This window comes from Solanum tuberosum, unplaced genomic scaffold (genome assembly GCF_000226075.1).
Source record: "Solanum tuberosum cultivar DM 1-3 516 R44 unplaced genomic scaffold, SolTub_3.0 scf00009, whole genome shotgun sequence".
NCBI classification, from domain to species: Eukaryota; Viridiplantae; Streptophyta; class Magnoliopsida; order Solanales; family Solanaceae; genus Solanum; species Solanum tuberosum.
This window is the reverse complement of record NW_006238935.1, coordinates 3,036,525-3,056,430: the sequence shown is the minus strand read 5'-3', so window position 1 is coordinate 3,056,430 and position 19,906 is coordinate 3,036,525. Positions and strand designations below refer to the sequence as shown.

General features: G+C 39.6%; 1 protein-coding gene across 1 annotated transcript in view; it reads right to left on the bottom strand.

Moving 5' to 3' along the window:
- Positions 1-19,906, bottom strand: part of LOC102584781 (nardilysin) — a 46,028-nt gene that overhangs the window by 6,002 nt on the left and 20,120 nt on the right. The window contains exons 12-17 of the mRNA XM_006339321.2: positions 7,916-8,292; positions 7,583-7,732; positions 6,435-6,617; positions 3,684-3,887; positions 3,243-3,349; positions 2,533-2,686 (exon numbers count right to left, since the gene is read on the bottom strand). Of these exons, the coding sequence (XP_006339383.1) occupies positions 2,533-2,686; positions 3,243-3,349; positions 3,684-3,887; positions 6,435-6,617; positions 7,583-7,732; positions 7,916-8,292 (1,175 nt within the window). The remainder of the gene's footprint in view (positions 1-2,532; positions 2,687-3,242; positions 3,350-3,683; positions 3,888-6,434; positions 6,618-7,582; positions 7,733-7,915; positions 8,293-19,906) is intronic.

Here is a 19,906-nt window from a genome sequence, read left to right as displayed (position 1 = left end):
ACAACCCCCCCCCCCCCCCCCCCCCCCAAACTTCCTATAGCCTCCATGTGTATCTCCCCCATCCATCTGTTAAAACAAAATTGTTGAACTAAATTAGAATCTGCCCCGTCTAGCTTAGTTTCTTGAATTACATGAATATCTACCCCGAACTGGTTGTAATAAGTTCCTTACCAGACATCTCTTGTACTCCCTATTAAGACCCCTGACATTCCATGAAAGAACTTTTACTTTCATTGATAACTTAAGGAGTAGTTTCTCCCCCTGATCCTAGACTCTCTGTCTTTGAAGTTCATGTGGAAGACCAGATTTCTAACCTCTTTAGGCACCGAGTCTTTGTTTTTTTATTGAGTTGTCACCCTTGTGTTGTTGTTGCTCCTTACCCCTCTTCTCATCTACCTTCATGAATAATTGAAAAGCAATTTATTCACAACCTGTGAAAGTTGCCTCGAATCGCTGACTGAGTTTAGTGTTGCCTTGTCCTCTATGTAGCCCTCCCCATGTAATTCTTCATTGTTAAGTGGTGTATGGTCATTGTAAATAGTTAGATGCCCACCCCCTAGGTTATCTCCTCCGAAGTCTGATGGTAAAAAATACTCCCTTTCAATTATGTCATTGTCCTTTTGCATGTTGATATCCTGAAGTTGGCTAGACTCTGGTGGTAAAATAAAAAGGCCCTTCCCTGTCTACTGAGATGGTGGCCATTCGCATGGCCTCTTCTACATTACCACTAAAGGGAGAAAGAGCTTTCAAGGAATAGCCCTTGCCCAGTTTTACATTAATGAAATTAGTAACAGGTTCCACAAAATGTTTTCATAAGTCTTAAAAGACGGAGTCCTTTGGGCTAAAGACCCGACAAGATTTAATGAGATATTTGGCCCAGCAGAAATAAAGATATGACCCAAAGGCTCCTTAGAATTAAATGAGCTATCAGAAGGGGTCCCACTAGTCACATCAATCCTTATCTCCTTTTCTCTCTCCCCTTCTATAAAGCTAATACCTGATGTAATATCCCTTTCAGACCCTTGGGTGATCATATGAATATTCTCTTTCTCCTTCATGGGTTGTGGCAGACTGCCACACCGCCCACACTTTTCCCTGGAGACATCCCTGAGATCTCTGGATCCTTTAACTAGAATTCTTGCCAATCTAAGATAATTTTTTGAGTTCAGTTTCCTCCTTGTTTTCGATCCAACCGCCGCATTTTTCCCCAATCTCCTTCATCACTTTTTCCGACCATAAGTGCAATGAAGCCCTAAAATCCAAATCCAAAACCAGTCGAAAGTTGTGATCTAGATAAGCACCCGCCTTTAGAAACCACCATTCTAACAAAAGCCTTCTTCCTTGTCTTCTCCAATCCCCCAACAGGATATGCTCAACAACTTTTCTGGATTGGAATTCGAACGAGAATTGGACTCCATTCATATCATAGACCTGAAGATTTTGAGCCCCTTTCCACATCTGTTGAGCCCATTTTCTCATGTCATTCCGAGTGGGAATCTCATTGCAATCAGCAAAGCATCCGACCAGGCATCTGTTGAGAAGATCATTCCCTCTATTTTTGAGGCTGCTTTCAGGGTCTCTTGCTCCATGTCTATTTCAGGCTCTCTCTAAGTACATTTACATTTTATGCAAGGCTTCTTTGAAGCTCCCCTTCTCCCTTAATGTACAAAGATGAAGCATCTCTAGTAGTATTTATTGCACCTTGTACTCCGGTATAATGAAGTTTTCACTTCTAGTCCCAAGACCACTCAAACCTTCATGAAATTTGTTTTCTGGCATGATGATGACTGCTCTTGTTTGGCCATTAACCGTAATAACCAAAATGAATCTGCCATATTTGTTGAACTTTAAAGAGCAGTAAATGTTGGTAGAAATATCTCTACCCCTCCAAGATTTAAAGGTTCTCCCCTTTATGGCAGTAGCTTCTTTCAACCTTCTGCATAATAAAAAAAGAGCTCCTTTGCTCAACACCATCCTCCTCATATAGCTTTTCGAACTTTCCACCCAGTCATACCAAGTTTCCGAGCAAGACTTGGTTGGACTCAGTTAGATCATAGGACTTGCCCCCTAATAATCTGAAATAGATTCAATTTTCCATCAATGAAAAAAAGCTGAGAAAAAAGGAAGTAAAGAGGAGCTCCGGTGATCAAATACCACCGGAGTAAGGGTTCCAAAAACCCTGAAGGGACCTTTAGTGTAGTACCTTGGGAATAGTTCCTGGGAGCACTCCCTTGTGAACAGTTTTTCTAATTTCTTGGTGACTGCAGTTCTTTTTGCTTTAATTTAATTATTGATTCTTCAATGTTAAGTGGTGTAGGGTCTCATCCCAGCACTCAACCATTGGCACAAACTAAATTTTCAACTATAGAAATTTGGGACAAACACCTACTAATGAATAGCATTAACAATATGAAAAGTCTTTGGGCGATATCTATAAAATTATATCCTACCTAAGCAGAACAAGAAGCAGGTAGTTAAACAGTGCATTAGAGCAACTCATGAACCACTTAACAAAAAAAAAATCATGCTTACCAGCAACTCTTCCACACCATTTATGAAGTTTTCAATCCTCCCTTGTAAGTAGACAGGATCATAGTCAGATGACTGAACACGGAAACAGAACCCCGTTATGCGATATGTTACATGTGCACTGCAGTCAACAACATAACCAAGCTGCTCCTTTGTCCTATTTCAGAGAAGAAAAGGTAAGACTAAATAAAGTAGCAGTAATGGTTATGGTAATCACAAGTGTGAACACATTACAGACATGTTTGCTGCTTCATACATAACCAGGATGAAAGCACACAGTTCTCAAAAGTTAAAGGAAGCGGCTTTAAAAGATATCCTAAAATTATCATAGCATAAGAAAACTTGAACATGCGTCACTCAGAGTGTATAAGAGGTAATGAAACATGTTAAGCATATCAAGAAAAGGACCCATCGGAAAACATCAAAGACACATGAAAGAAGAACACTTGACCAGAGTGGCACTAGGTGAGTCGGGATTAAAAGGAACTAAAAGAAAATTGCATGCAAGCCTGGACACCAATATAACAGCCACATAAAGCATGTCAGATTCACAGAATACGAGTCGTAACACTTGTCACAAGAAAGTTGTATTTATTCACTCTCTCTATTAAGGATAGCTTGGAGCTTGAGAATAATCAGATGATACACCACCAGTTGGAATACTTATTGAAGCCTCAAAGGTGGTCATATAAGAGTGCACACTCTCATTATACCTTAGCTGATTAAAAAGTGGCTCCTCCACAAGTTCATCAAAGAGATCTATTACTGCTTTCAATTTTATCAATGCAGTGCCCTCTTCAGGTTCAATCTGAAAATACAGCTGCAGACAAAGAAAACAGATTAGTCACATGAATCACTGGATTTCAGGAAGAACTGAACAAACTGAAAAGAAGATATATAATGGACCTTAAGCCTAACTCAACCTCAAAAGCTAGCTCATGAAGGGAGGATTGCTCAAGGCCGTATAAAGGGGCGATGTGGGACTTACAATATGTGCATATATATATCGGAAACAGCCTATCTACCTTCAGTCCTTCATAAGGTAGGGGTAAAGTTCTTTATCAAAAAGGTAGGGGTAAAGTTGTGTATACACACCCTCCCCAAACCCCACTTGTAGGATTTCACTATATGTATAAAGAATCATTTTTAATTACCTCAACCACAGAGTTTGTTTCCAGTTTATTTTTTACTCTGACATCTCTGACTAGATCAGCGGCGGTTGGAAGACACATGACGTACTCTTTATGCCTCATCTCAAATGGTAGCGGTTGCACAGAGAAATTACTTCTAAATATTTTTGATATGTTGAGTGCTTCTTCCTCCAGCAAATTTCCATGGCAAAGTCCCTCAATATACAGCTGCAATAAAGAGGTTAGTGACAAATGATTGCCTCGATACTGTATATTAATGAAATTCATCACAGGGCACAAGATGACTGATAGTGTGAAGTGCAACACGTGTAAAACACCACATCAGCATATATATGTCAATAAATAGTCGGACAAAAAAGTGGCTAATAATTTATTGCCAGACTCAAATTAGGTACTCAAAATACGTCCTGTACATTTGTTGGACACTTCTTTTCATTTCTTTGAAGCATACGGCTACTGTAGTTGACGAACCCCAGCTTCAGCAGAGGGGCCCTCTTTAAATCTAGCATTCTGCTAGTGATTTTTATGTTTCTCATAAACTCCATTACCCTTTCATCTTCATAGCTGAAAGAACCCAAAAGGCCAAAGGTGCTGATCTCCTAGGAGCTAAATCCATTCCCAGCTTGTGGATCTTCCGGTTTCCAAATATGTCTCTGATAAATGAGATTATTCAGGAATACACATTGAATGCTGAGATTACGCATTGAATTTCTAGTAGTAGATCCATAATCAAAAAAGTGTTTGTGATTGTTCCAGAAGAAATGAAAAGCCACCTACAGACGCTTTACGCCCAATCATTCCGGATAACGCTTGCATCCTCTCTATTACCGCGGCTACTGGCATAGAGTTAGCATCGATAACCTAGAACTATGTAACCAGTATAGTTTCCTTTCCAAAAGGAATTCTCATCAAACAAGAGCTACACAAGTAGCAAGAACAATATGGAAAAGGTTAATCAAAGAGTCAATCACTAGAGGCATGGTAAAGCCCTCAAAACTATGCATCAAGGTCATTGGCTAAACTCTATCAGCTTTTATTAGGATATAGCAATAAATAGTACCTTCAGTTATATATTTTGGCAAGTAACCCGGAGTATCATTTCTTAGTTTATTTATCCATCTGAATCATTTCAAGACAACATGTAGCCAAAAAGATAAACAGGATACCAAAAGTTAAATCATGTTTTTTGCTTAGTATAGGAACAGAGTTTCAAGAAAAAAAAGCCTTCCTCTTCAACTTTTGTACATATATAAAACCACTCAATTGTTGTTGTGACATATACTGGAGAAGAATATTATTAAATTGTGTATCTACATTATTACATTGAGATAGATACTACATTAGACTCCTTTTCTAACTAGAACACTGCACTACAATCCTAAGTAGCATTATATATACTATTCTTGTTCCTACTCCTATTCTAACACTCCCTATCAAGCTAGAGCATACATGTCATGTACCGAGCTTGTTACAGATGTGATTAATATGAGGACCAGTGAGGGACTTGATGAAGATATCTGCAATAAAACTGGTAGGGACTGCTTTTGGACGTCTGGGCAACCCAGACCTCAGTTGAAAGGGAACAATCTAGAAAATTTCCAGAAATTGGTATAAAATATATGGGTCGACTCGAAATTAAGAGATGAGTAGATCTTGAACAAGAAAGCCACCGAAAAGTTATTCGGAACAAGCTCATGAATCGACGCGTGGAGGCGCGTGTGAGGTCGATTCACCGTGGCACCGGTTGTGGTTTGATCGCAGGGAGTCACTGTACCTCTTTTTGGAAGTGTTGGTTTTCTCACAACACTGACGAAAAGTGAAACTACGTAAGTCACATCTGAGGAGTCACCGGAAAGACACGAAACTATGCAAATCAAATCCTCTTTTTTTGACATAAACTACGCAAATCAGATCTGAGGGGTCGTTGGGAAGATGTGCAGTGCTACACAACTCAGATATGAGAAAGTAGTCCAAGAAAATGCAAGGTGCTACACAAATCAGATATGAGAAAGTAGTCACCGGAAAGAAGCACGATGCTACGAAAAATCAGATATGAGAAAGTAGTCACCGGAAAGAAGCACGATGCTACGAAAAATCAGATATGAGAAAGTAGTCACCGGAAAGAAGCACGATGCTACGAAAAATCAGATATGAGAAAGTAGTCACCGGAAAGAAGCACGATGGCTACACAAATCAGATATGAGAAAGTAGTCACCGGAAAGAAGCACGATGCTACGAAAAATCAGATATGAGAAAGTAGTCACCGAAGAGATTCACGGTGCTACACAAAACCAAATCTAAAAAGCCACAGAAAGAAGCACAGTGACTACTTTCTTTGTCCCAGATGCTTCTCAAATCAGTCCTTACCATGATTATTTTTCATGTAACCGTCCGCCGGCTGCAGATTTTTTTAATTATTTTTCTACCAAGATCGTAGAGGCTCTAATACCATGAGAGAAATATTGGAGAAGAATATTATTGGCTTGAGTATCTACATTATCACATTAAGATAGACACCACACTATACTCCTTTTCAAACTAGGACACTACATTACATTCTTTTTCCAAGTAGGATTCTATATACTTTTCTTGTTACTACTCCTAACAGTTGCATATATACACAACCATTCACCAATACCATCATCATTCAGAAAAAAAAAGGCTCTTAAAAATGTCGAGACCTTCAAAGATAGCTGTCAATAAGTTAGTGACAATTGACAATCGCCTAAAGATTAATAACTTTAACTTGCACACCTGGGAAAGAAGCTCTGGAATGAAGAAGTTCAGATCAGAGAGAGTCAAGTCATTTAACAAGAACAACTTTTCTTCCACGTCCCAGAAGCTCTGACACAAGACTTGCAGTCGCAGGTATGATGAATGATTCAAGGGCTTCATGTTGGTGTTCTTCAAAGTTCTTACCATATCTTCCTTGATAACCTGTCAAACTTCACCCTTATTTCAAGAAATAAAGCACCTAAATCTCATTTATACCAAATAATTATGGCAGACATAGAAGGTTCCAAAATGGTCGAGTATGTAACACGTTTAGCTTTTGCTAAAGATGCTTAACAGTTACTAATCATGCAAATGGGCCAAAAAGTTCTTCAGCAACAAATAGTGGTTATAAACACTTCAATTTAACATGCACCTAATAGTGGTTGTAAACACACATGCCCATGTACAAGCACCTTTACTAGCTAATTATCAACAGAAGTACACATAACTTATGCCTCAACGGAACTCAAGGTCATACATGATACACTCACAAAGAGGAGACAGTGAATGAGTATGTCAAAAATCAAAGAATAGGTGATAAACTAATAAAAGAACGGTGGTGAACTTCTTACATTTTCTTCCTTCAACTCTAACAAAAAAAAAATGCATCATTTTATTTTGTTTCTGATAGGCAAACAGGGACTCAAAAATTTCAGTAGTTAGAAGCGAATGTTGAGAGTAATCCTTTTCCACTCCCCTTTTTATTCCCTCCTTGATATTCAAACATAACAGCAGCAAAAAAATTATGAAAAACATAAGATTCAAACAAGGCTTTATTTGGCCCGAGGGTCTTTTGGAAACATTCTCTCTATCTTCCCAAGGAAGGGGCAAGGCCTGCGTACACACCACCCTTCCCAGACTCCACTTGTGGGATTACACTGGGTATGTTGTTGTTTTTGTTGTATAAGATTCAAACAAGGCTTTATTTGGCCCGAGGGTCTTTTGGAAACATTCTCTCTATCTTCCCAAGGAAGGGCAAGGCCTGCGTACACACCACCCTTCCCAGACTCCACTTGTGGGATTACACTGGGTATGTTGTTGTTTTTGTTGTATAAGATTCAAACAAGAGACAAGCAATATCTAGGAGAACATATCAAGGAAAGCATATTCAAAGCATTCGCATATACCATGAAGCGATCATCCCTTGGCGAAAATGATTTTGTCATTGCCAAAACCTTTGATAAAAGGACCGGAAGCTTATCATTGAAACCATAGACCTTGAGTTCCAACTTGTCACCATATAGAGAAACAGAGGTTTCCAATTTAGCCACACTAGCCTGCATTCAGATGCAACATTAACAGTCAAATACCACAAAATGAAATGTTAGAAATTCAACAACTAAAAAGACCTCTAGTAAAAGAACTTGGACTGTATTACAGCTGCTCTTGATAGTTCTCAGGTAAATGAGTTATTTAATAGCTGTTCATCTTTGTAGAAGCCAATAAATCAAGTAAATAACCTGATATATAATCTCATTCAGCTCATCTTTTAGAAGGTGAATAAATAATTCAGTCAGCAAAGCGTTCTTCAAATTACTGTATCCCCCTTTTAGTGTAATACGGAAATATGTATTGGCACGGGGAAGCTTAAACGTGTTATCCAGCTTGTACCAGATCCTCATCAGCGGTTCGTCAAGTATGCATCTTGGTCTTGCATTTTCCGAGTCACACTTAGCCTTCCCAGCACGTATTGAAAAATCAGATGGAACAAACTCATTCTTCGCAGGAAGATGTAAGCAGGCATTAATTTCTGTAGGGTCCTTCCATAACTCAAATAGAGAAGATGGAATATCTTTTTCTACATATTCTGATCCAAACCATGGTTCCTGCTGAACATCTGAAAGAAAAAGGACATCAAGAAAAACAACAAAAAGGAAAACACAGGTAAAAAATATAAGATATAGATCACTCTGTACAAAAGGGGGAGGTGGGGTAAGGAAATGAAAAAGGGGGAATGTTATGAATATGAAGAAACATCCCAGAAACAAAAGACTTGCTAGCCGAACTTCCTCTGGAGATGTGCTCATTGACAAGAGTAAATAAGTCTAACACATGCCTCATCAGTACAGAATAGATATATATCATCAAATCCAAAACTCAAACAACAAGTGCCTTCACCAAATATCACATCATTGCAAGAAGTGAAGTTTTACTAGCAAACTTTATCTGAAAACAACAGGGAGAGCAGGGAAGTGGATCCAACTCGTTGCATCTTTTATGTCAAATCATATAACTAAAACCTCATATCTTGAAGACAGTTTTTTTTTTTTGATAATGGTAACTGTATATTCACACCAAAAGGCCCATCATGTGAAAACTGATTGGGTGGGATTTACAAACCCGGGGGTATCATCAAGACCAACAACTAGACATGAAACTTTACAATTGTCCTATGAAATCGACTAAACTATCTATCGCCCCCACTATATCCTGTTTACACCAAAAATACAAAAAACTAAGGCTCCTCATCTTGATATTCTGAGAACTGCTGGCTATTCCATCATGACCTCTATCATTTCTTTCTCTCCATTATGTCCACCAAATGCATGCTGGAATGCTCCTCCACCAGTCTTCTTGTGACCCTCTTCTCCCCACTCCTTCCCAATTTTTCAGCAGATCAAAGGAGGTTCTGGGCATCACCCAATTTATGCCTAGTATAAAAAAGAACACGTTCCACAGATTTGCAGCTGTTCGGCAGTGTAAGAACAAGTGACTATTTATCTCTGCCTCTTTCTCGCACATAAAACACCTTGAGCAAATCTGTACAGCTCTTCTCTGTAGTACTTTGTGGGTTAAACAGGCTCTTCTGATCACCAGCCAGATGAAGCATGAAACTTTGAGAGGGATTTTAACCTTCCAGACCAGTTTCCATGGCCAGATAGTTGTCATTGTGCGACTGTAATTCAGTCTCCAATAGCATGATTTCACCGTAAAGGACCCCTTGTTGTGCAATTTCCAGACTGGCATATCAGGACCTGCATTTACTCCTGGGAAAAAATTTAGGACCTGCAGCAATTCAGCCATTCTGTTTATCTCCCAGTCATTTAAGGCCCTTCTAAAAATCAAGTTCCACCCTTGAGGACTCCATACTTGTGCCACTCTGTCCATCTGTTGCTAGCTCAAAATATACATATCTGGGAAGGTAGTCTTCAGGTTTTCTTCCCCAATCCACAATTCGTTCCAGAAATTAGTCTTTTCCCCATTACCAATTTTGTACTTCAGATTATTACTAAAGGAGAGCCACAGTCTTCTAATTGTTTTCCACACAGAACACCCAAATGTACCAGTCACCTCCTCAGTCATCCAGCTATTCAGGAGCCCATATTTCTGCGAAATGAATCTCCTCCAAAGTGCCATATCTTCACAACAAAATCTCCACAACCATTTCTTCAGTAAACTTTCATTATGTGCACGTAGCTTCTTTATGCCTAGTCCACCCTGCTCTTTGCTCAGGGGTCACCTTATCCCATTTGACTAGATTGTACCCCTTCTTCCCTTTATTGCCCTGCCATAGAAATACTCTTCTTGCCTTGTTGATTTTTTTCTCTATGCTGACTGGTAGAGGGAACAGACTCATCATATAAGTAGGTTGGCCATCCATGACTGATTTTATAAGAGTTAGTCTGCCGCCCAAAGACAGATATTGACTTTTCCATCTTTCTCGTTTCCTCTCACTTCTTTGCAGAATCTCATTCCACACTTCCACCTCCTTATTCTTTGCTCCGAGAGGCATACCTAGGTATTTAGTAGGTAGGGAAGCCACTTGACACCCTAGGTTCTCTGCTAGGATCTGCATTTAGGCACTTGGTTGACTGGGTAGAGACAACTTTACTGCCAGTTAACATGGAGCCCTGAAACGCCTTCAAAAATGGTTAGGATAGCTCTCAAATGCCTTATTTGTGTAACTTCAGCTTCACAAAAAGCTAGGGAGTCATCTGCATAAAGTAGATGAGATATCTCCATAGCATTACCCATATTTCTGTTAGCACAGAAACCTCTAATCCATCCATTCTCCCTTGCTCTCCTGATCATGAAGTTCAGGCCTTCCATTGCTAGGATGAACAGAAAAGGTGACATGGGGTCACTTTGTCTGAGCCCTCTCTGTGATTGGAAAAAGCCTTCTGGACTGCCATTGATTATGAGCGAAAATTTCACAGTGGAGATACAAAAACTGATCCAGTTAATCCATTTGTTGCCAAACCTCATATCTCTCAATATTTTGAGAAGGAAAACCCAATTTACGTGGTCGTAAGCCTTCTCAATGTCAAGCTTGCATAGCACTCCTAGTACATTTTGCTTCACCCTTGAGTTTACCACTCATTTGCCAGAAGTGTTGCATCCATGATCTGTCTGCCCTTCAGGAAGGACATTTGGTGTTTCATCAACCAGTCCCCATAACCTTCTTCATTCTCTCAGTAATGAGCTTGGCTATAATTTTGTAGACTCCACCAATTAGACTTATTGGTCTGAAGTCTTTCCACTCTTCTGCTCCCTGCTTCTTAGGAATAAGTGCTAAAAACGTAGCATTGAATGACTTCTCAAAAAACTCATTTTGATGAAAATTTTGTATTGTCTTCATCAGGTCCTCTTTCAAGGTCCCCCAACATTCCTTAAACACATTGTAAAGCCGTCTGGACCTAGAGCTTTGTCACCATCACACTGTTTGATTAACCCAATACCTTAACTTCAGTGAATGGCCTTTGCAGCCACTCTTGATCTTCCTGGGAGATTCTAGGACAGTTAGCAATCCCAAAAGCAGGCCTCCAGCCTTCTGATTCAGAGTATAAGTTCTTGTAGAACTCAATCATGCTCACTTTGATTTGGTTTGGGTCTTTGATTTCCTCCCCCCGATTACCAGTTTGTCGATAGCATTATATCTCTTGTGTGCCGTTGCCATCCTTTGGAAAAAATTTGTGTTGTTGTCACCCTGTTATAGCCATAGAACTCGAGATTTTTGTCTCCATCTAGCTTCCTCATTTTTTGCCAGTTTTTCGAGCTCAACCAAGACAGTTGCTCTAACAATCATTTCGTCTTCATTTAGAGCCCTAGTATCCTGAATCAAATCAATATCAGCCAACTCAGCTAGAAGGTTTCTCTACTTAGTATCCAGTCCGCCACAAACTAATTTGCTCCATTCTGTGATTTTTTTCTTCAGCATCCTTAACTTCAGACTTAAAACGTAATCAAGGCATCCTATCACTTCAAATTCATTCCACCATTTATGCACTAGTTCCCGAAAACCGTCTACCTCGAGCCACCAATTTTCGAACTTGAAGTAGGGTCTTTGTTTTTCGAGTCACCACATTGCAGCAAAATAGGACAGTGGTCCGAAGTCACTCTAGGCATAACCATTTGTTTAATGTTTTTGAAGAACTCCTCCCATTCTGCAGAGTAGAGGAATCTATCTAATCGAGCAATGTCTAATGATCATTTTTCGTGGAGAACTTATTTGGAAATATTGTGCAACTCTGAGGGTTTAAATTTTTATATGGACGTTGTGTATGGGATAATTTGACTTGGCATAATCTTTACTTTTTTTTTTGCAACTGGTAATGTTAATTTGACTTGGTATAATCTACAACTTGGAGGATTCAAATTAGCAAATTGATTCTTACCTATCAAAATTATTCTTGTAAGAAAGAGGAAGATCAGCTAATCATCTTATTGTTAATCAGCTAATCATCTTTTAGAGGCTAATTACATCGAAACCCCTTAAACTTGCCACTATTTTTATCGGTAAATTTGACACCATTTTTTTATAGGTAAACTTGACACCATTTTTCATTTAGACATCTTATCTTAGGGTTCAACCTATTGAACTCTAAAACTTGGAAGATATGTGTCTATTGAACCCTGCACTAACAACCAATAAAACAAATTGTGTGAAATGTATACAGAATCAGGTGGAAAACGAATCAAAATAAGACACGTAGCTTTAAGCCAAATATTCAAAACACCCCACCACCAACCCCACACACGTCTTCTCAAAAAACGAGACCCTCGTCTCTTTCCTCCTCTCTTCTTCTCTTTGTCATCATTCTCAAACGAATTCATCCATCCGTTCAGCTCATTTCTTTTTCATTATGTTCCTTTTTCTTCTGGTTCTTTGCACCCAAAAATCAGAGAAACACTCATTAAACTTCACTCACCTATCTTTTTCATGGAAATTGAAGAGAATAGGTACCCTTCGGGTTGGCCCAGTGGTTTGGGCTTGGGACTTCCATGTTGGAGGTCTCAAGTTCGAAACCCCTTGCTAGCGAAAGCAAGGGGTTTGCCTTCTGGGTTGAGCTCGTCGCATCCGGCTTGCCTAGTGCGAGTTACCTCTCCTATGTGGTTTGCGAGCTATTGCATAGGAGCGGGGGTAAAACCCTGTGTGCACCCAAAGGGTAGCGGCTGTGGGTTTCCCTTGTCAAAAAAAAAAAGAGAATAGGAAGTGGTGAACTCAAAAACCTACAGATGGCCCCTATAAAATTCCCAAGTATTGATACAGTTGAGGAGCGGAGAGAAGAATGAAGCTTAAGCCATTTTGGATTTTGACATAATCAGTTGCAGAGGAGGATAAGATTAGTGTTCGAAAATAAAAATTCACTTGTTTATTAAGGGAATTTTATAGATGGCATCAAGATGCAAAAAGTACAAAAGATTACATAATAAAAGCTATGAACAAATAAGGCCTAAGCAAGAGCTGAGGAAGTTCAAGAAGTCGATAGGGCAATCTTCAGGAGCTAAATTATGCCAACTTAACAACTATAAGATGCTCTGGCTTTAAGAATGCACGGGAGGTTGGTATCCCATCAAAGCATCTAGGGTTCCCTTCTGTCCAAACACACCAAAAAATACAAGCTGGAATCATCTGTCAAATTTTTTTTCGATGGACTTATCTACTTTCCACAGAGACCAGCATTCATAGGCTTCTTTGATGCTTTGTGGCATAACCCAGTTGATGCCAAAAATAGCAAGGAACATGACATCTGAAACAACTGAGCAATGCAGCAATAGATGTCTATTAGTTTCTTACAGCCGTAGGCACATGAAGCATATGTTGACTGTCTGAATGTGTCTTTCATCAAGATTATCCAAAGTTAGACCAGGTAAGCTGGAGGCCATCTAGCTGAAGCATATAACCTTTGCGGTGAGCTTAGTCTTCCAAATATTTCCATGGCCATTTGTCAATACAACAACATACCCAGTGAAATCCCACAAACTGGGGTTGGGGGAGGGTAGACCTTACCCCTACCTCTTGGAGGTAGAGAGGTTGTTTCCAAAAGACCCTCGGATCAAGTGAAGCAACATGGTCATCTGTCAATGATCTCAATAAGGAGCACAAGTGAGAGTATCTTGCTTTTACTGTATAGTCACCATCCTTCCACTTCAAGCTATCAGGACCCCCCCCACCCCACCCCCACCCAAATTTAGCCCAAAATACCGAACAGACTAGGTAGCTCTCAATCCTGGAAGTTTCTCCTGAACTGTATATGAGATTGTTTGTCTTTCCAATTATGGGAAATGGAGGAGTCCTGGTTACTTGCTATCTCATAAAGACTTGGGAACTCATTCATTAGGATTGTCCCCTCTATCCACTTGTCTATCTAGAGCCTAACACTGGTCTCATTCCTTGTATGAGGTATTCATGTAGAATTCATTCCATAGTTTTTTGATATGTTTCCATGGTCCAACGAAAGCTTGGTGCACCAATGGCTTTGAAGGCCATGTTTTGCCCTCAACCTCCTTCCATAAAGAGTTGCCTTCTTAACTGTATCTCCATAACCACTTCATGGGCATAATTTGTTGTGAATGGTAAGGTCCCTGATGCTTCAATCCCCATGATGTTTAGGCATAATGACCTTGGACCATCTGACAAGATGAAATTTGTGTTCCTTGCTGTCACCTTACAACAAGAATGTTCTCCTGATCCTATCAAGTTGTTTGGCCAATTTATTTGGGAATGGGATAAGAGCAATACGATATTATCTCTACCAGGAAGCAAGTTTAGTTTCAAAAATTCTATACAACTCCGCTCCAAACTCAGTTGATCTGTATTTTTCCCCAAGTGGAAGGCCTGGAGAAGTGGTAGGCAGAGAAGCTGTACCACAACACAGAATCTCAGCTAACTCTTCAAGAATAGGAACTTTATTAACAGGATAATAGAACTCTTTAACATGTTGATATGCAATCCTGAGAGAGCATCAAATAGTTGTAGAGTGATATTAAGATATTTTACTTGAGATCTCTCTACCACACAGAAAATCAAGGTATCATCATCATATAATAGTGGGAGACTGAGATAGAATTTTTGGAGTTGAGACCAACATAAAAACCATTGAACCATTGAAGTTGCTTGGCTTTGTCTAACATCTTGCTGAGACCTGCCATAGTCAAACGAGAAAGAAGGTCACCCTGCCTTAATCCCTTTTATGGAGAAAAGAATCCCATTCATCCCTTATTAACAAGTACTGAGCATTTGACAGTGATAATACAAAATTTGATCCAGCTTAACCACCTAAATAAAAGCCATTTTCTTGACTGCAAGCAAATAAGGCCAGTTGACCTGATTGAATATTTTCCCCACATCCAGTTTGCATATTAACACCGGGATCTCCACTCTTTAGTTGGCAGTCTAGAATTTCATTCACAATGAAGCATCAATAATGTGCGGCCTTTGATGAAGGCATTTTGGTGCCCTGAAATAAGATCTCCAACCACCCTTTTGAGCCTTTCAGCAAGTAGTCTAGCAACTATCTTGTATACGCTACAAATCAAACTAAATGGCATGTAATTTGAGTTCAATAGCACCATTCCTTTTAGGGATTAGAGCAATTAAAGAGGTGTTGGAGGACCTCACCATGTGACGATTTAAATGAAAAAATTCAGGACATCCATCAAATCATTTTTAATGATCAACCAAGCCTTTTGGAAGAAGGCAGTGTATATAAGATCATATCCAAGCTATTGACAGAAAGGCTCAAGACAGTAATGCAAAAACTGGTGGACTCCTATCAAATAGCCTTCATCAAAGGCAGGCAATTCATGGATGCTGCTCTTATCACAACTGAGTGTCTGGACTCTAGAATAAAGGAGGAGAATGTTGGAATCCTATGCAAGTTAGACAAAGAAAAAGTCTTTGATCATGTGAATTGGGGTTTTCTTCTGAATTTGCTGAAGAAGATGAATTATGACCCTGAATGGGTGAATTGGATCAAATTTTCCATCAGTACTGTCAAGTTCCCAGTCTTGATCAATGGATCTTCTGAGGGCATCTATCCAAAAGAGGATTGAGGCAAGGAACCCTCTCTCTCCTTTCCTCTTCCAACTCATGGAGGGTTTGATAACATGTTGATTACAGCTCAGAAAAATAGTTGGCTCTGAGGATTCAAAGTCAACAACAGGCAAGATGACTGTACAAAAATTACACATTTGTTATATGCAGATCATGCAATTATCCTATGTGATGCAGAGGTTCACAGAGGTAGACCAAATGAAGACATTGAGAATTATTCTGACAGTTCTTTAAGGGGTTTTAGGATTGCATGTTACCGGGAGGAAGAGTTCAATGTATCAACAGTTTCAGAAATGTGTGGATATATTAGGAGGAAAAGTGGGATCCTTGCCTGCGGTTTACCTCGGCATGGCCGTAAGGGCAAACAGCAGATCCATAGACATTTGGAAGGGGTCCTAGAGAAATGTGAGAAAAAAACTTACTATATGAAGAGCCAATACCTTTCTATAGCTGGAAGGTTAATTCTCATAATCTGTGTCTTAGATGCTTTACTACATGATGTCTCTTTTCCCTGTACCTCCTCCGGTTGAAAAGAGAATAGATGCTTTAATGAGCATCTTTTTGTGGCTTGGAAACAAAGACAAAAGAAGTTCCTATCTTGTCAAATGGAAAACTGATGCTCAGCAAACATCAAGGGGGGGCTTGGTATAAATAGCCCGATGAAACAGAATCAAAGGTTGCTCATGAAGTGGCTCTGGAGACACTCTAATGAACACTAAAACTGTGGAAAGAGTGATAAAACAGAAATATGGAGAAGAAGATGCTTGGAAGACCAAAACAGTTAACACTGCTTATGGGTATAGGAGCTTGAGGGGGCCACTTCCTGTCCAGTTGTCTTCCCAAAAAGAGATTTTGTGCCCATTCCCAACTATGAGATCAACAGATTCTTAGTTTCAGAAGACTTCTAAATGATTTGGGAGATCAACAGATTCACTGCATTCTTCAACACTCTTAATCTCTTGAATGGAGTTTCACAAGAGCAAGATAAAATATGGTGGCTGTCCTGGGACACAATTCAAGATCTTTTACCGTCAAGATAGCATATCATATGAGGAAACCATAACAACCACCTTTTTTTTTTATGAAGAAAACCATAACAACCACCTTAATGTACACTGTACAGTGCCCTTGGAAGTACTTATGGAAGGCCAAGATACCATACAAATGCAGTTTTTGTTTGGCTGGTTGTTAAGAGGACTTGTTTGACACAAGAAAGATTACAAAGAAGGGAAATACACCTTTGCCCTATCTGCCACCTATGTTGGAAACTGCAGAAACAAACCGTCACTTTTTTTGCACTCTAGGGTGACTACTCATCTAGGGACATATTTATAGCAATGATTGGTTCAAGTTGGACAATGTCAATGAAGACACTAGATATGCTATCTAGTTGGAGCAGTAGAGGAGGCACAAAAGCTCAAAAATTAGATGGAGCATGATTCCAAGATGCATATGGCGGACTATCTAGAAGGAAAGGGATTCAGGATGTTTTGAAGGCAAAAGCAGCCCAATCCAGAAGATAAAGCTTAATTGAATTCTACGTTCACATTTTTCGTGAACAGGAGTACATATATGACACTGAAACTCTATTACAGTTCCTAGAGTCTCTATAGCTATAGTATAATTTTTTTGTAGATTATTTTTTGCTCTCTTCTTTGTAACTATGGACTTCACAGGCTCTTTTGATTTCAATACAAATCTGTTACCATCTTAAGAAAAAGGTCTTGGATATGATAAGTGGCAGGATTGGGTCGTTAAAGAGCCCAATAGCCTTCCAATAGGTTTCCCGTTGCTTCCTTTTAATAAATCCCTTCTTATTTTCCCCGTTTCTTGGGTCATCTGAGTAAAGAGTAAGCACTGAGACCTGGCCCATTTTTTTAGGGCTCCGCTTGATATCGTTGGCCTGTAAGATAGTACTGGTATTTGAAATTGAGCAGTCATGTGCCCACCCACGTGCTTGCTACAAAGTGGTATTGGTGCAGCTGTTTGTTGGCTCGAGGAAGCTAAGCCCTCAGTTCCCAAGTTTTCTTCAAGCACCTGAGGATAAGGAAAGATCAAAATATCACAACTCCAGTTCCCCATTAGCAAATCCAATTTACGAGGAGGAATAGTGTTAAATTTCTTTACACAAATTATGGCCCAGAGGAAGCGATTTTTGTGCTTTGTTTCTTCATCTATGGCTATGAAACCACGCAAAGATTGCCAATCGTACGAAAGGTATTAATGGACCATGCGTGAGGAGGATACTTTAGGCCTTGATCCATGTGTGTTCCTGGTCATGTTTGAGCCTGACACCAGAGACCACCACTCAAGAGAGAGATGACGGTCATTCCAAAACCTCCTGCCTCGAGGGAAAAATCAAAAAGGAATAAGTTGTAATTCAGAACTGTAACTTTGAGATCTGCCGTTACATTTCACCTTTAAGAACCACTTCTAGATGGCATCAGGATTGGGACTTTGATGGAAGGTGTTATTGAAACGACCCACAAGGCATATTGAAAGACAGCGGGTGTTTTCACACTTAGTTGCATAGCTGGAATCAACTTTGCATGGCATATGCTCAACATCCTGCTCACCTCATGCTGGCCAACAACAATATACCCAGTGTAATCCCACAAGGGAGTCTGTGGAGGATAGGATGTACGCGGACCTTACCCCTACCTTCATGCTGGCCATTGGAGAATTTTTGCAGCTTCTACATATGATATTTGCCTGTTAGCAAGTATCCCAAGTCGAAACAGTTCCCCAGAAAACGTTTGATTATGTATGCAATGTCACCAATCCCTTGTTCTAATCATTCTCCGGAATAATAAGGGCATTCTTCCTATCCCCTAGACAAGCTTCAATTCTTAAAAAATTTGCCATGAATGTTGTAGTTCTAGAACACATTGTATGTATATGGTTGAATCTTCCCCCCTCTCCCCAGTGAAGCCTGCAGCATTGCATCACAGACCCAAAACAGATTTTCCCCATCAATCTTGATTTTACTGGTGAATTTTTTACCTCGCTCTGTGAAGGTGAACCCTTTGTGCAATCCTCACTGATATCTAATATTTCAAAGAATTTCTCAACTAAAATGAAGAATATTTGAATAGCCATATTTAAGAAACTGGAACTAGGGTAGTCGAAAAGGTCATTTTCAGAAAAAAGGTCAAGGAACCAACGAAAAGGCCTTTCTAGAGAAAAGTCAGACCGTCTCTCTCAATTTGCTATGATATTGGACTGTTCCGTAATGCTAATTTCTTATACTACTTTAGTATCTTATTACTCTTGAAACACCCAGCAATTTAATAGTTTCATTAACACAGTTGTAGTGTACTTTAAACAAGGAGGTGGAGAGGGAGTTCATTCTTGGAGAAGGGTAAAAGAAGGAAACTAGTTGTGGGCAAAATTTATATACAAGAGATCAGATTAATTAGCAAATTGCCATTCTTTCTGAGGAAGTATAATAATAAGTTGTAAATTGTCAATGGATTAGATACATTTCTGGGTTATTTTTGCTGATGAACGAAGACAGAAGAAAACAGAGGAAGGCTTCTCTTTCGCAAGAGAGGAAAAAAGTTCATTCTAGGAACTAACTATCGCGCCTAATTTCAACAGTGAAACACAAGACCTGTCATGTCAGCACTTAAGCTTCAATAGTGACAAGTTGAAGTGTTCAATAGGTCACTGTTTGGTGTGAAGTTTCAGGGGTCATCGATGTATTTGGCTCTTTATAATGTTCCGCCAACTTTTTATGGCATAGAACCTACACTGTAAACCTAGAAGAGGAGCTTGGCAGATAGTCTGATTTGCCTGACTAGGGCCTACTGAATAAAGATAGAGCAGATGTTCTAAAACAGAATTTTTTTATGATGGAAGTGTACCGACCACTGCACACCTCAAACATTCCACCGGATACTTGCTACTTCTCACCAGCACAAGTGTCGGGTAACTCTGTCCACCAACGTTTAGGCATATTGGAAGAAATGACCTAGTGTTTATTGCCTCCACTGGGATTTGAACCTGAGACCCTCCTCGCACTTCATTGACGACTAGACCACACCGTTGGGTGCAAAAGAGAATCTTTTACCATTTACAGTATGATACCTTAGATTATCCACTAGGGTTGAGAAAACGTCTGGTCAAAGCTCGGATGAACTTTTAGGAATTTTTTTTCTCCACCCCCCCCCCC